Below are 16,242 nucleotides of genomic sequence, written 5' to 3'. Positions count from 1 at the left end.
ATTTCCTGGCCAAATATGATATTTGCATTTATACTGGTTTTGAAAATAAAGTATATATATTCATTCAATTGGGGAAGCAAATAAATAAATAAAAGATAAACAACAACATTCACTACCATGCCAACTTACAGACAAAACGAACTAAGATGGTTTTGAAAATTACCGGTCTTGGTGGTAGCGACTGTCTTTACATACGGGCAGCTGACTATTTGCATCATTGCTACACCTGTAAAAGGGATAAGCAAGCATGTTGGAAAGCTGCCATTGCATGTCGGCTACCACGGGGGGTCTGGACGCTACAGATTCCCTGCTACAATTTGGAATGCCATTTCCAGCAGGCAAAGAGAAAGCCTCCCGGCAAGAAAATGTGAATTATTCTTGCCCCAACATTTTATGCCAGATCAAACATAAAACTAATTTTAAGCTGCAGCAACAGTTTCTGCCTACATTAAAAGAGCTGTTTAGCAAATTATTGGGATGTCATTAAAAAGAAAAGAAAGGTATTTCAATGAAGATTCAGGGGTTTAAGTTCATCCAAGGGGGGACGCAGCTCTCCTTGCAGGGCAGCACCATGGGGAAACGTTCTACTAGTGGTGCCGCTTCCCACCGACAGCCTTTGCTCAGACAGATCCGTCAGGGGAGCAGCAACAAAGTGAAACCAACGGTCTTTGCTATTTTCAGTCTGCTGCGGCATTCAGAAAGCAGTGGGAAGAGAAGGAGGACGCACTAGTCAGACTAGCAAGGCGTGGCAGGGTGAAAGCCAAGTTCAACCCAGAGGGAAAGCTGAGGTTATGAGGGTCATTACGGAAAGGCTGGAGGCGGAAGAAGAGGGGGGGAAAGAAATAAAAGCAACGAAGCTGCAAACAGAGGTACACAAAGCTGCACTAGGTCAGTTGCAGCAAACATTTTCCTTATTTTTCATTATCAGGAATGTCAGGAGCGGAAAAATGCTCTAAAAGCAGCATAACTAGCCCTCAAAAAAGGTAGCATCATGCACTGCTCTGCTCTCCAGCTCATTAAGAAATGACACAGAAAGGCCATGAAGAGGAAAGCATCTCAACCTCTTCAGTTAGACGCTAAACTCAGTAGGAAGTTGGACAGGGGTAAGGGGAACACGTTTCCAAAAACCTTCATTTTAGGGTATGGAAGGAAACTACAGAAGTTCTCTTTACGCTGGTCCAGTCTGGACACTCAGAAACTTCCTCTTAAATAGTTTCGATTCCATCACCTGATGTTGGAAATCCTCCAGCGCAAAGTGAAATTAAACCCCTGTGTTTATAACCAAAGTATTTTGATTTTTCTTCTTTATAGTATGGAAAGCATACAAAAATATCGATAATTTATTTTTAAAATATTTTTGAGAAGACAGAATTGTAATGTTCTTTAATAATTTCAGTAAAAGAATCCAAAACTAGTTTTATAAAAGAAAAAGTATGAATTGAGACACAAAAACATTGACTCAAACAGCACTGAATGAAGTGTCTGTCTAAATTTTTTCTGGGGGTTGGAGGGTGATGTTGTTTCATGTTATGTACTTGAAAATGAATCTGAAAATTCGTTTTGTTAAGGAAGTTACAGCATGTCTTCAAACTGGGTCGGTATAAATAATGCCATCTGCGGGATCACTGAAATTAGAGGTACTGCAGCGCAGATAAGACTTAGCAAATACCCAACTGTTTCCTCTGCCAAGTTCATTCTCAAACACACAACTAACTTTTAATGTATGAATTAAGAGAAAGCAGACTTACTTTTTAAGATCTGAGATTATGAGATATCGCTAATCAACTCTTCCACTGTTCCGTCTTACTACAGTATAATACAGAGATTAATTTTGCAATCACTTCACAGCAGTACTGTTCAGCTCTGCCTGTAACCTGAAAGCAACCTGGCCGACGCTGTATCTAGTGCCGAAAGCCCCAAACATCTACACACTGAAACACTGTAAGCTGTTCTGAATTCACCTTATACTGCCATGAAGTAATTTTGACTTCTGTTTCTTGTTGCTGTAAAATATTTTAAAGGTTTCCTTTTCTTCTATAGCGTTTATAAACCATTAACAACCAACTCAGGACAGAATCAGCTGAAAGAAGTAAACTGATTTTATTCTGTGATCAGGCAAAACGACAAATGTGACTCACTAGTGGAAGCACACACTTCACTGCTAGCTATCCCCTCCTGCGGTTATGGGTTCCACCCAAAAGGCTCATCTCACTGCGAGAACAGGAGAAGCCAGATCTAAGACTTGCTACCAGGAAAGTTCTGAAAAAAATAATTTTCAAAAATGACTTGAAGATTGATGTTCTTGCTCTGTCTTTCCTTCTGTATTGCAGTACTTGCAAAACTTTGAAAGCTTACAAAAACCCCAACCCAAGCACACACCCCAGGGTCTCTGTTTTCACTGGCGCTCCTCTCCACTGCTCTGACCACCCACGTTTAACCTGACAGGTCAGACCCCAGTAGATGATTACGTCCTTCAAAGGTACCTACGGACCCTCCGCACTACACTGATCCCTTGCTGGCAGCGTCAGCAATTGCAGGTAAGAATATTCAGCTGACCACCCTGAACACTTAACCCTTTTTATTGTTCTTCCAAACCTCACAAATATACAGATATCGGAATCCTCCCTCTATGCTTTATCCATTTTTTGTTCAGTGTTGGCAACCATGTTCAGCATTGTATTTGTTTCCTGTCATAAAACAACGAGTACTACACTGCCATTTCCTTTTCGAGCAAACTACAGATTGAAGTCGCTTCGCCCAGTTATTTTAGAAGACTATCCTAAAAGCAGAGGCAACCAAAAGTTGGTCCTCTCTTACAGTTAGTAGGACTAATACCCATTTTAACTACTTTGATGCTTATATCCTCTAAAGAAGTGTTCTAAAGGATTACTTGTCATCCAGCCAGTTTGACGGAAGGTAAAGGCCCCCTCCACATGTACTGGATTGATCGTTCAAAGCCCACAGGACAGTCATCACCTCCCTCAGCCTGCACAGGCTCAAAACCAGGGGGATGCTGCCCAGAGCTGCTTCTTTGTAAATCTTAGAAACTCACTTCTATCCAGTCTGCAATTGCAACCTTCCTTTGCAACAGAAAATCATCAGCTCTTGGTATATATTTAGTGCTACCGCACACCAAAAAAAACATTAATTACTTTTGTACTAGCAGAGGAACTCAGCTGTATCAGTGCAAACTGAAACATGGTATTTAAGCCAAGAGTGGTTTTAGAGACCTCCTAGGAGGACCTCTGCAGCAATTACAAACAGCAGTTGAGTCCAAAATATTGCCAGCCTAACATGACTTCTTTAAGTATCTAAATATTTTATAAAAGCTTAAGAAAATATATTTTACCCAGGAGCCAGTGGGCTGCCATCTAAGATTTCTTCTCCATGGTCTTTACATCTAAAGCCTAGGAATAATACCCTTGCATCTTGAACATCTTCATTACAGCCCCCACTTTAATGCATTCCCATTACACCTGACAGCTGCAAACCAAGAGAACTGGAAACACCAATCATCATTCAGAGGCAATGCATCTGAATGGACATTTTTCCTGCTCATAAGTATGTAATTTTCTTTTAATTTCTTTCACCTATAACACACGTCCTAACAAATATTTATGCACAAGACTTAAGGTCTAAATCAAGCAAGTAGAAAAAAAATTATAGCAATACTGCAGTTAATAAAATATAGTGCTATAATATTCTGAGTCACATAAGGATTCTGTCCAGAAGCTCACTTTTTTTTTTTAAACAGGATGACAAGATAGACAAGTGCCATGAGATTAAGAAGTGTTTAGTGCAATTTTCCTATCACCTAAAAGAAAAGGTTTACATGTTTAAACGCAGCTGGTTTTCAATATATATATATCAAAGAACTAGAGGCAAAAAAAATTGATGTTCTTTGTTAATTAAAAAGTCTGTCTGCTAACCCTGAATTCTTTCAAAAATACTCTGAGTGGAGAGGATTCAGGCAAGTTCTGTACACAGTGGACACATGAGTGCAAACAAATTGACAACATGGACATGTAGCGGACAAGACAATTACAGTTTGCCAATTTACCTGGAAGTGGAATAGGCATGCCAGGAAGGGGGACACGAAATGGAGGTACCATTACTGGTGGAAAAGCAGGAATTGCTGCAGTTGGTTGAGGTACTGCATGAGGAACTGCAGGAGGCAATGTCTGTGGGACTGGCTGGGGTACAGTCTGCACAGGTGTAGCAGAAGGAGCAGAGGTTGAAACACTGACTGATGGTGTGGCAACTGAAACACCCGAACTCGGGGTCTGGTCTTGTGTGGTAGGTGCTGATAAAAAAAAACAAAGAACACCTTGTATCTTAGACACTACAATATATTTGCTGCAAACATACTGGCTCTCTGTTTCCCAACAGACATTATATAAGCAGATATGCTTAGATATAATCAGCAGGAAGACATTCTTGGACTAATAACTTTGTCTTCTCTGTAACATTAAATATTCACAAAGTCAATTTAAATTTTCCTTGTCCCATTCTTTACACCTAACAAGTCTCTATAGCAGTAGCAAGGGTGTATCGAAGGACAAATACAGCCCAAAATTAAATTCTACTCTGTATCCCTGTCCAGAAAAATAGAAAGGGAATATTACAGAGAGTTTCAAAGGGAAAAGGGTTGTTCTTATGTTAAAGGAACACAGGTTCTGCTTTTTAACAAGCAGCACGTGTGTGACAACAGTCAGTAAAACTATGCTTATGAAGTTGTGATCCAAGAATGGAAAAAGGTCAATAAAAATGTGTGTAAATAAGCAAGGAAAAGGAAATACTTTTGCTCAGAAGCTGGAAGAACCTTCTTGGTCTTCGGTGCCTCCCAGTGGAAAAATACACTACTAGCATTGAATTCCATAATCCTTGCAACATGACTGAAACCAGCACTTAACCGAGAATCAATAGTGCTACGTCTCAAAGCACTGGCAAAAGGAGCTGGAGATGTGTCTGATTCAATGCGTTGACCAGCCTTGAGAATTTACACCGTAAAATTTGGTGGAGGGGAAGAACAACTGTTGTAAAAATGAACTAATTGAAAAAAACAACCTACAAAAAACCACACCAACTTATGACCATATTATATATGGGCATACTGTGCATTTTCTTCAGTGTTTAACGACTACCAGAAGCATTCCCAATAACATACCAGTATTAGCACATTTAAATAAAGATTTTTTGATCTGATGTTAAGTGTTTCGAAAAGGGTAAAGTTCTTAGCACTGCCTAAAATTTAGGGAAACAGAGCAGACAGTCAGTATGTGATTTGTTTTAAGACCTAAGTCAAATAGGTACCAGACAAGAATGAAGCTCAGCCAGAAGTCCCTTTTTTTTTTTTTTCTTTTTACAGGCCAAGTTTGAGAGTTATAAAATTATAAATGATAGAATTTTATCACCTAGGCACAGACACCAACAGTAACAGTTCTTGAAAGCAAAGACAAAGTTTAGCAGGTAGAACAGATAGAAGTGGAACAAATTCTCAGCGTTCAATATTAGGAAATCTTGTTTCAGAGAAGGTGCATAAAGTGCTAGTCCAAACACAGGATCAGTTCTCAAAAGCCTGGCATCAGGCCAGAGGCTAACATTCACCTCCTACCTGATTCTCGTTACTCAACAAAATAGTTAGACCAGACCATATTTCAACAAAGTAGCTGAACACAGTACTAAGTTACCTGTCAAATTAAATAAGAGCCCTAAAATGCTTTAAGCGGTACAAAATTATTTGCTACCCTAAAAACCTGTCCTCCCTCCAGCATTAACCGAAAGCAGAAGTTGAGGGTCACCTGCATTTGACTCCCTTTCACACACAGATCTCTAGAGCTTGGACTAAACGGCGAGTCAAGCTTGACTTGCCTCAGCTGTTACAGGAGAAGGATGAAGCAGTTCCAGCAGATGCAGCTATCCACTACAGCTGGAGCCAGAGCAGGTCAGCTGTCGCTCATCCTCCCCAGACTCTCTGCCCTGGCTCCGCACACGTTTTTGCCAGCGCAGCTACAGCGCCCAGGACTGCCAGACAATGGGGCGGGGGCCCAGCACGGCGACACCAGCCAAAGCGCCCCGGGCCCTGCCGGGCCAGGCCAGGCCACCTTAGGGTTTGCTGCTCACACGCTCGTGCAAACGGATCTGTGCTACACAACACGCCTCTGTACAGATGCTCTGCACTAGATGCCATAGTGTAACTCGCTCTATTTCTACTATATGCAGATACCACATATAAACATGCAGTATGTGCATGCTGCCTAAACTCAGACCCCTTTCGTCCTGAGGTTCCCTCAGTTGGAAAACCCTTAAAAGCAAAGGCTCAGCCCATGTAAACAGCAATTATCTTCAGGCTATTATTCAAAGGTCATGAGTGAACAATAATGGCTCTAAGGACTTTCTTTTTCCTCTTTTGTGCAACTCTAACAAATGGGAACTTAGGAGGCTTAGTCAGAAGAATAATGCTAATAAAAGTAATACACCAGAAGCGGCTCTATCCTGCAATCAGCCAATTCCGCACAGCCCAGGAGCAGGACTCAAAAGATCCAGCCTCTTCAAGCAACAGATGCCATTTTGGAAACAAAGCAGAAATTGCTACAACTAGAATTCCTACCTCAGATTAACTTTTCTTGCGACATACTTAAAAAACAATTTAGCTTTATCTACAGTCAAAAGGAAATGGATGCATAATAGCTTTGAGATGATGTGATAACAGCAGAAGAAAAATATACAAAGACCTAAAGAAAAAGGGTTGCATGCTGACCTAGTATTATTATCCTGAAGTAACTCAGACTGGGGGGGGAAGAAAAAAGAAAAAAAAGGTTCTCATGCAAAGTTCTTCTAGATTAGATACTGCACTTTAAAGTCATACTCCACTTTATGTTGAAACAACCTCCTCCTGGATACCAAGTTTTTGCTGCAGCAATTCCCCAAAGCAGCATCCCACCACCTGCTCCCCACCATCACAAAGCTTGAGAAACCCGCAGTTACTCACTGGAAATCGTCTGTGAAACAGAAGTGGCTGTGGTTGTGGTGGCGGTTGTGGAGGACTGAGTACTCGAGGATGTGGATGGAGATGCCACGGATGCAGGACTACTGGTGGTCGGTGTGGAGGCACCTACTGCTTGGGCCTGGGCCTGCGCCTGGGCCTGCGCAGCCAGCATCGGCGTCAGCTCCGACTGCTGGATGACTTTGACCCCGTCTGGCTTAGTCCACGCTGACTCACGTGTACGTGCATTATAGAAATAGACCTGCAATTGAAGAATGGCACCATCAAACCACTGCCCATCTGGAGGAGGAGCGTTATAAACGACCAAGTCCCTGCTGGTTTAAAAACAATTAGTAAGAGGATAGACAAGAGGGTCGGATTCTACCACAGTGCCAGACCGCGTACGACAACGTGCTGACACCCACTACTTCGCTCTTTCTGATAACCGCCTTACCTTGCCATCTGGAGTTTTGTTTTCTACCCAGATCTCTTCAGCTGGGGGCATGGCTGGTGTTCCAGGGGCAGTGACAGGCGGCATTCCTGGAGGGAACATCATACCGGGAGGTGGTGGCATGCTACCCATGGGAGGAGGCATAAATGGTGGTCTCTAAAGGCATACAATAACAATAATGATGATGGTGATAATAATAATAATACAATTCTCAAGCAGAGTTTTCCTTTATTAGAGCACCAACAGACAGTACAACTATAGGAAGGTTAACTCTGGCAGCCTCGAGAGCTTCTTTAGCAACCTACTGCTACCAGCTCAGAGCGTGCTCCCTGGCCAGGCACCACCTACAGCAGAACACCTGCATGAGCACTTAACTGCCGAGACACTAACATAAATGCAAAGCATCAGAAAAAAGTGGCATGAAAAGAAGTGGGGTGAAAGAAAACTCCTCTCCTGAAAAGGAGAAAATATCCCAATGCAATAAAGAATGAAAGAATTGTTCCTGAATAACTGCCACTCACAACATCCCCAGCTGGGAAGCAAATACACCACTGAACGGTTACACAATGATCCTCCCAGTGAAGAAATATAAAACATTAAATTACAAGTGAGGACCAAATCCATCGGCATAGCAGAGCAGTGGATTTTATTACAAACTATTCTACCTCTTCGTTTCCCATTAACTAAAATTCTAACTAGCTCCAATTATAAAAAAAAAGAAAAATATCGAATTACATTTTCGTTATTGCATCATCATAAGAAATCCGGAACTGCCCTGCACACCATTGTTACCTGAAAGCCCAAACACCTGCTTTCTAATTCAAAGTACATTAAGTTCTTTTGTTCTACTTATTTATTTGGACTGTTTGGAAATTCCCTGTAACAAGTACAGTGAATACTTCCCTATAAAAAAGACAGTCGACAAAATCCAGCAAGTTCTTTAACTTACTCTGCATACACCTACAACTGACCCAATTATCTCCATCACTCCCGTTCTAATTGAACTTGTGATTCAGAAGGTTTCCTCTTCAGAGAGGCAGTGCCAAGACAGCCCAGGGGTAAAGCCCTTCGAGCGCTGGGCTCAGAGCTGACAGGCCGGGTGGGAGGCGCCGCTGAACCCGGGATGTGTGCGGGGAGGCCCGTGCCACGGGGACGGGGCGGCTCAGCGTGCCACCACGCAAACACGGGCCCCAGCTGCACCCAGGCCTGCAGTCCCACCCTTGGCAGTTTCCAGCACATGCCATGCCCTTGGGTTCTGCCCGCATTCAACTTTTTAGCCGTTCCCCCGAGATCAAAATTTCTGCCGTACGAGTGATACTTTAAACCGCTTTCTGAACTCATGTACCTCCTCTGATTTTTGTTAAATGCTATTATAAAGGAAGTCAAGAGTATGTGGACAGAACTCAAAACAAACAAAAAGGCCGTTAAAGTAACTACAGCCTTTCTTTCTCTCCTTATTTCCTCTCCACAGCTCCTCCAGCTGGCCACAAGATGATCTTACTCTTTACTGCTCTATAATCTGTAAAAAGAATCCAGCAGAGTTCACTTTTTACCTGCTGTTGCTGCTTTCCCCAAAAAAAGGCATTAGGGCAGTCCTGGGAGCGAGGAGGGGATGCCAGGTGCCCACTCAGGGCATCCCGAAGGCCCTTCAGCTCCGCTCTGAGCACGCCCTCTCCTCCATTTCAACCTCAGCACCTTTCAACATCGTGTGTCCCCTCGCACCAGCAGCAGGGCGAGAAGCTAAAAACCAACATTCGGTGGGAAGCAGAGCACAGGGCTGACATGAAAGACTCAAACATGCTTGGTGCATGGATTCCACACACGGTAAGGAGCTGCAGCAGACGTGCTCACTGCATGGCAGGATAAAGCTGCTGTGATGTAACAGCTGAGAGCTGAAGCACATTCGGAATGTAATTCAAACACATAAATCAAGGAGGTATCAGCAGCTAGGCTTGGGGCTTCAAATTAACTCTGGCTGATTATTGAAACTGTAAGAAGCAAGATCCTCTTTGTTGCTTCAGAGCTTTCAAGGTAGCACACAGGCACACGAACACTAACACAAGAGGGAAAATTGGAGCACGAAGCACCAGAAGAAAGGTGCAGTAGGTGGCAATAGTCTTACATAAACTTAAGCTGAGCACGAAAACATACCATAGAACAATGCCCCTGGTACTGAAAGAAAGGAAGAGATGGCACTCAGCGTGGTGAGTGGGGCTCTTTACATCCCTCAAACCTACTGCGTCAGGCTTCAGCTCCACAGGACTTTTGTTCAGCCAAGAACATTTCAATGAAACGAACAGGGGCTGCTTCACACCTCCCTGAGCAGCCCCGGTTCTAACAACACACAGAGAGAAAACCGCTATGGAAAATGTGCACTGGTTTCTTCTTGAACTCTTGTGCTCAGCATGACAGCACACAAAAATCAGGCTACAGTTTGATCTTAATTTATTTCAGATTAAGTCCAGCTTAAGTCCCTGTTCCTGCTCTCACCGCTCCTTGCCCCCTCCCACAGCGCTCCCCCATTTCACACGAAGCTCTGCAGAGCCATGCAGGGACCCGATCCACGGCACGGGCACGTGGAAAAAAGCCCCCAGAGCCCTGCTGCCGAACACCATAGGCAAAGCAAAGCCTAAAACGCCAAGAAGTAACCCACGTCAGCATCTTCTCTTTCCATCTTGCCCACATGCTTACATTTTAAAATAAATTTCACAGCCCTAAAGTTTTTACTGTTTTATTACAAATAGTGGATATAAACCATTATTTATAAACCACATAGTACTGTTCACCTCCTTGCAGGCCCACACAGGGATTACACTGCCCCAACAGCACAGCACTCCTACAGCGCTATTAAAACAATAAATTTCTTATTCACAAAGGTGTTGTACCTTTCAAACTGTGCGAAAAGTAGACAAAAGAACTTAAACATACATCACCATGAAATGCAAACAGAAATCTACCTTACTTGAGCCCAGCAGGCTCAGGCTATCCCAGCAGGTGCTAGGAATGTTCTAAACTTAAAAAAAAAAATCCAAACACAAACAAACCCCAACAAACCAAAGACAACAACAGTAAAGAGCATTCTCCCTCTGCCAAGAGTAAACTTATGTCAGCACAAGGGCCACACCTGCAGCTGCTCCAGGCAAACACCGAGCCCACTCTTCCATTTGTTTCCAGATGTTAACTTTTCCTCTGTCAGCGTGTCGACAATTTCGGGTGCGTTAGGAACCACGTGCCCTCCTGAAGCAAAACATGCCTGCCACTGATTATATACCTGCTTCTCAGAATGCTGCCTGCCCACCTAACCCATCCCTTGGTGATCAGCAGTAATAAACCACCAGAGTGACAGCAGGTGTGGCTCGTGCCAGAACCCCACAGGATTCAGCTGCACCTTCACTGTCGGTCCCTGCACGAGTCCGTCACGCACTAAGCGAACACGGGCAGAATTAAGATAACCCTCGGAGGCTGACCCGTGCTCCACGTGCCTGCTTTGACACGTTCAGAAGTCTGAGCACGGCCGGAATCCTGCATTCCGCACGGCCACAGGGCACCAACACAAAGTCAGGTTTCAGCACAGACTCTGCTGGTGAGCGTACCCCGACCGCGTCATTAGAACTGCCTCAAGGAGCCTTTCACAAGTTGCGGTTACACACCACAGCTATGCATTAGTTTCATAATACCATGCACAAGCTTTATGTTTTAGTCGTGCCCTGCTGTTTTTTTCATTCATTTTAATGTCTTCCCTCTCATCATTTCCACACGTGAGAACAAACAAGGAAAATCCCTAAACCCCAACTCAGCAAACCACGAGAACCCCCGGTTCTTTACCTGTAAATGCGGAGGTCCCATTGGTGGAGGGATCCCTCCTGGAGGTGGCATCGGAGGCATGTTTGGATCAAAGGGAGGACGTCCAAAAGGAGGGCGAGGTGGTGGAGGAGGGCCTCGCATCATCCCAAAAGGCGGAGGTGGTCGCATGAGAGGCGGTGGGCCCCTCATGACTGCGTTTGGTGGGGGAGCTGGGCCACGGAATCTCAGTGCTTGCTGCTGAGCCATTCTGTGGATAAGGCCAAAGGGGAACAACGTTCATTTCCGTTCGCTGTTCAGCTGTAGGAAAATCAGTTCTTACAATAAACAGGGAAAAACCCTAATAAAAACCAAAAGGGTGTGGAAAAAATGACAAGTTTGAATAAACAAAGTTAAGCGTGCCATTACTTCAATAGTTTCTTCCCCTTCACAGCTCAAGTTCATTAGTCCTCAACTGTTAATTTTTACTCATGGAAATGAATAACCTAGAGCTGGGATTGGGGCAGGCAGGCATTGCGGAAGCGCATCCAGATCTGCCAAAGCTCCTTCAACATGACCTGCAGCTCTGACTCCTGTCTGCATGTACAGCCTAGACTTCTCAGGCAGCGGCTGTCAATCGTGCCGAGGGCTTTAACTGTTCTGTAGCACGAGCGTCCAACGGGACCGTCTACATCCGCTGCATTTGTGACCTACGGTAAAGCCTGAACTCTGACCGTCGCACTAACCCCGCTGTGCCACCCAACCCTCTACACGGGGAGCCTTTTAAATGTATATATAGAAAAAAACGTTCACCTTTGGAACCAACAAACGCTCTTCTGCTGCTCTCAGGAAAACAATTTTGCCCACCATTTAGTGCCAGTGCAATACCAATGTTGGCATGATGACTCAAAATTGAAAAAAACAAAGGTTATGAGAAGGTGAACGGCAACACACACGCAGCTCAGCGCCCAGAGCGCGCGGGCAGCCCCTGCTCCTGCCGACCCGGACTGCAGCGGCGCGCAGAGCGCCAAGGGCAGGCGCTGCCCGGCGGGAGCTGCCCGGGGGACCCCGCCAGGCGCCCCGACCGCCCGCCCGCCGCCGCTCCCCGGCAGCCCGGCTCCACGCCCGAGAGCGGAGCCTCGGCGGGCGGCCCCGGCCCGGCGACGAGGGCTCGGCCGCCCCCGCGGGGCCCGTCCCGGCGCCGGCTCCACGCGGGGACAGAAAATGGAGGCGGCGAGGGTATAGCTCCCGCGGGCCGCCCGCGCCGCGCCGCCCCGCCCCGCCGGCCGCGCCCAGGCCCAGGCCCGCTCCCCCGCCGCCGCTGGCGGCCGCCCGCCGGGCGCAGGCCGAGCCCGCGGGCCGCGCTACGGAAAGGCCGCGGCGGGCGGGCCGGGCCGGGCCAGGCCGCGGCCCCCGCGAGAGCCCGCGCCCGCCGCCGCGCGGTACCTGAGCTCGCTGCCGTACCGCTCCGCCGCCGCCTCCCCCTCGCCGCCGCCAGCCCCCGCGCCGCCGCCGCCGCCGCCGCCGCCGCCCCGCTCCGCCATCGCCGCCTCGCAGCGCCGCCGAGCCCACCCGCTGCCGCGGCCGCCCCGGACAGGCCCCGCCGCGCCCCATTGGCCGTCCCCCACGCCCGTCAGCGCGCTCGGGGGCGGGCGCGCTCTGCGATTGGCCGCTGCACCCGCCGACTTTGAATGGAGGAAGCCAGGCGCGCTGGGATTGGCTGCGCGCGGGCGTCCCGCGCCGCTGGCGGCTCTGGGTCACGTGAGGCGTGACCCCGGGAGAGGAGCGGAACTGACCTCACGTAAGACGGAACAGGCTGCGGCGGAAAAAAGGGGTGGGCGCTACCTCCAATCAGCGGGCGGAGCCCCGTGCGCCAATCACGCCCCTCAGGCGGCCGCGCGCTCCCAATCAGAAAAGCGCAATCAGAAACGTCCCGCCCCGCCTCCGGGGGCGGGGTTGGAGCAGCGGCCAATGGCGGGGCACAAGGGTGAGGCTTAACCGCCCAGGGAAGATCGTCACCGGGCAGCAGCCAATGAGCGGGCAGGCGGCGGGGAGGCGCCGGCCAATGGGGAGCTGCGCGGGCCCCGCCCGTGGCCGCCGGGGGGCGCTGTCCGCCGGGCCGGCCCGGCCCGGTCCCTGCCCTGGCGGTGCCCGCGCCCCGGGGCGGAGGCGTCGGGCCCTGCCGGCGGGGGCCGCTCGGGGAGCCCGGCCAGCGCCTCAGGGCAGCCGGTGCTTCGCTCCCGCGGCCGCGCCGGGTTTCGAGGGGAAGGAGGAGGACGGGAGGGTGGGTTTGTACCGGCCGCTGGCGGCAGGAGCGGCTCGGGAGGTTCCGTGGCACCAGGAGGCGGCGTGAGCCCGCCCGCACCCGCGGGGCCCCCGCAGCGAGGGGCCGGAGGGGCTCCGGAGGCGGCTGCGCGCCCTCTCCCCGCACCGCGGGCCCATCTCCAGCGCTGGAGCCCCTGGGGCTGAGCCAGCGGCGCCGGGCGGGGCGGGGCGGGGGGGTCCCGCCGCCCCCGTTAGCACCACCGCGGTAACAAGGCGCCGCAGCTGCATCCTGCTGCGCCCCCGGGGCCCTGCCCGACGTCGCCGCTGGCACGGGCCGGGTGTACGCGCGGTGCGCTGGCGGAGGGTGCAGTGACCGCCGTGACGCCCCGCTTGGGCCGCGGTAGCTCATTCCTCCGGCTGGTGGGGCTGCTGGCCTGGCCACCCCCGGCAGCCGGCCGAGGGCCGAGACGCGGGTTGTGGCAAACCCCGGTGTGCGCCCCGAGGTGCCCCGCGCGGACTTGGAAAGCGGCGAGTTCCCTCTGCGCTGCGCTCGCCGCGGGGCCGGGCTCCTGCTGCCCGGGGGTCCCGTCGGGGCAGGAGAGGGCCCCGGGGACGCGACTGCGGTGGGGCCGGGTCCTCAGCCCTCGCGGGCAGGTCGTGTCGGCGGGTTCCCCTGAGACGTGGCCGTCGGGGCTCCCCGGGGAGCCTGGCCAGCGGGTAACGGGGCTGAGGACTCGTTACGGCCGAGTCACGCAGGTGGGAGATCGTGCAGTCAGCGAAGGAAACGCGCTCGGCTCAGACGCTCAGTCCTGGGTTTATTTTATGGCCCATGTAGCTGGGACGCTCCGCACACGTGGGAGAACAGTTCCTCCTCTGAGACACTTGCCGGCCCTGACTCGGCAGGTGAGGGCTGAGAAAACTCAATTAATGGGTAAAGCCTGCAATAACCCGCTGCAGAAACTGGGAGCTCAGCTGTGGCACGGATGTTACATTTGAGACAAAGTGAGATATAAAATATTGAAAAGCCTCCTGCAGCTGAATTACACTTTTCAAAAGAAAAAAAAAAACTCAGAACAGAACAACCCTGCAAGGCTGCGTTTCGTGTACCGGGGGCGGTGCCACCCTGCCCGCTGCGGGGAGGACACGGGGAGCCTCGCTGAGCCGTCGTGTCGTTCCATCTCTAACTGCTTTGATTTTGTGATCCCGCTTTTCCTGTTCCTCTCTTCCTGTCAAAAAAAAAAAAAAAAAAAAAAAGAGAGACGTCTTTTCTTAAATAATAAAAATAATCAGAATTGCTAAGGGGCCTTTTGATAGCGCTGTGCTGAAGAGAGTCCTGCACACTTTGATTTTACTGCTGGGTTTCTTTATTCATGTGTTTTTCTTGAAGTCGCTGCTGCTGGGAGGGTTTTTGACAGCTCGGCAGGTGGGGGGGCTCCCCGGGCGCGCGCGTGCCCCCTCCATCCCAGCGGGTCCCCGGCCCACCCTGCCCGGCCGGCAGCAGCTCGGGGCGCCGGGGCCCTCCCCACGGCCTCAGCCCCTCCGAGGAGCGGCGGGAAGGAGCCGGGGCGGCGGGTGAGCGGCACGGGGGGAGGAGACGGAGCCGGCAGTCCCCAGCCCCGGTCCCCCTCGCCAGCGCCGCGAGCGCTCGGCGCTTTCCGACGGCCGGAGATGAGAACGGTTCTGGGATGCGATAGCTGAAATCCTCCCCAGACAGCGGGGCTGTCTGTCTTCCAGGAGCGTCTTTCATCCTGCTTCTCATCTGCTTGTTTCAGGATTGGCTCAATAATTTATTAATTGCGGGCTGGCAGGCAGGAGCATCTGCAGCGCCCTCTCCTGTGTTTGGGGAGAGCTGGCCCTGTTCCGCGCGGGGCCCCCCGCTGCTGCGCCACGGCCCCCCCTTACTGCTCAGCTTGATTTTCTCGAAACACTGCAGCCAGCAGTTCTTGGACTCCAGCTCTTCGATTCCTCGTGAGCTGCGAAACGCCGGTCATTTTGAGAGAGTTGACAGCAGCTCTCGTTCCGCTGGACGCAGCCCCTGGAAACGGTACAATTCATTGCGCTTAATGTGAACTTCCCCCCGATCACATTAAAAATCCGGACTCTAGTCCCGCGGGCCGCTGGCTGCGGGGACGCCCTCGCTCCTTAACCAGCAGGGTGGGCTCCGGGAGCACAGATGCGAGAGGCGACCGATGGGCCACCGGCTCCTTCATCACCTCAGAGAGCCCCGTCACCACTCCCCGGGCTGGGAGGGCACTGCGGGCCGTGCTCGGGGGGACGGGTCCCCCCAGGGAACCCCAAACCCAAACCGCGGTGCTTCTGGAGCGGCTGACGTGGTAGCACGAGGGTGACGGCCCTGGGGCCAGCTGGGCGTCCCTGGAGGTTTTCAGAAGAGCCGGTGGCCAGGGCGCCCGCAGAGCCTTCCTCCCCCCTCGCCCACCCACCCCGGGCTCGTGGCTGCGGGGGGGCTCGGGGGCTGCTGGCTCTGCTCTGCCACGGCACGGAGCTGCTGCGAGAGAGAAAGAGCGTTCTCTGTGGAGATTTTTAAACTGTAAACCTTTAAAAATGTTTAGGTCTCCGTAATTTTTAAAGGACTGTTTCTGTCGTCATCCAACTTCTCTGCCAGCTCTGTGGGAAGGATGATTGAAATTTTACGTTTTGGACGCTCCCTCTCAAATCTACCCAAGTCCCCGAGTTTCCTAGGTCCAAAGTGAGCGGCCTTTTAATTCCCTGGCTGCGGCTCTGAGGTGAGCTGATGCTCAGC

At 50.3% G+C, this 16,242-nt stretch overlaps 1 protein-coding gene across 7 annotated transcripts in view; it reads right to left on the bottom strand.

The window, feature by feature from the left end:
• Positions 1 to 12,763, bottom strand: part of TCERG1 (transcription elongation regulator 1) — a 33,581-nt gene extending 20,818 nt beyond the window's left edge. For 3 of the 7 annotated variants that reach the window (XM_074916599.1, XM_074916598.1, XM_074916600.1), the window contains exons 1-6: positions 12,663 to 12,763; positions 11,262 to 11,487; positions 7,440 to 7,592; positions 6,992 to 7,247; positions 4,061 to 4,303; positions 164 to 226 (exon numbers count right to left, since the gene is read on the bottom strand). In XM_074916599.1, coding sequence (XP_074772700.1) covers positions 164 to 226; positions 4,061 to 4,303; positions 6,992 to 7,247; positions 7,440 to 7,592; positions 11,262 to 11,487; positions 12,663 to 12,760 — 1,039 coding nt within the window. In that variant the 5' untranslated portion in view covers positions 12,761 to 12,763. Of the gene's footprint in view, positions 1 to 163; positions 227 to 4,060; positions 4,304 to 6,991; positions 7,248 to 7,439; positions 7,593 to 11,261; positions 11,488 to 12,029; positions 12,122 to 12,662 lie in introns of all 7 variants that reach the window. The other 4 variants (XM_074916603.1, XM_074916602.1, XM_074916604.1 and 1 more) reach the window with 4 other exon arrangements.
• Between the last annotated feature and the right edge of the window lie 3,479 nt (positions 12,764 to 16,242).

The sequence above is a fragment of the Athene noctua genome, chromosome 12, assembly GCF_965140245.1.
Source record: "Athene noctua chromosome 12, bAthNoc1.hap1.1, whole genome shotgun sequence".
NCBI lineage: Eukaryota > Metazoa > Chordata > Aves > Strigiformes > Strigidae > Athene > Athene noctua.
This window is presented reverse-complemented; position numbering and strand designations above follow the sequence as displayed.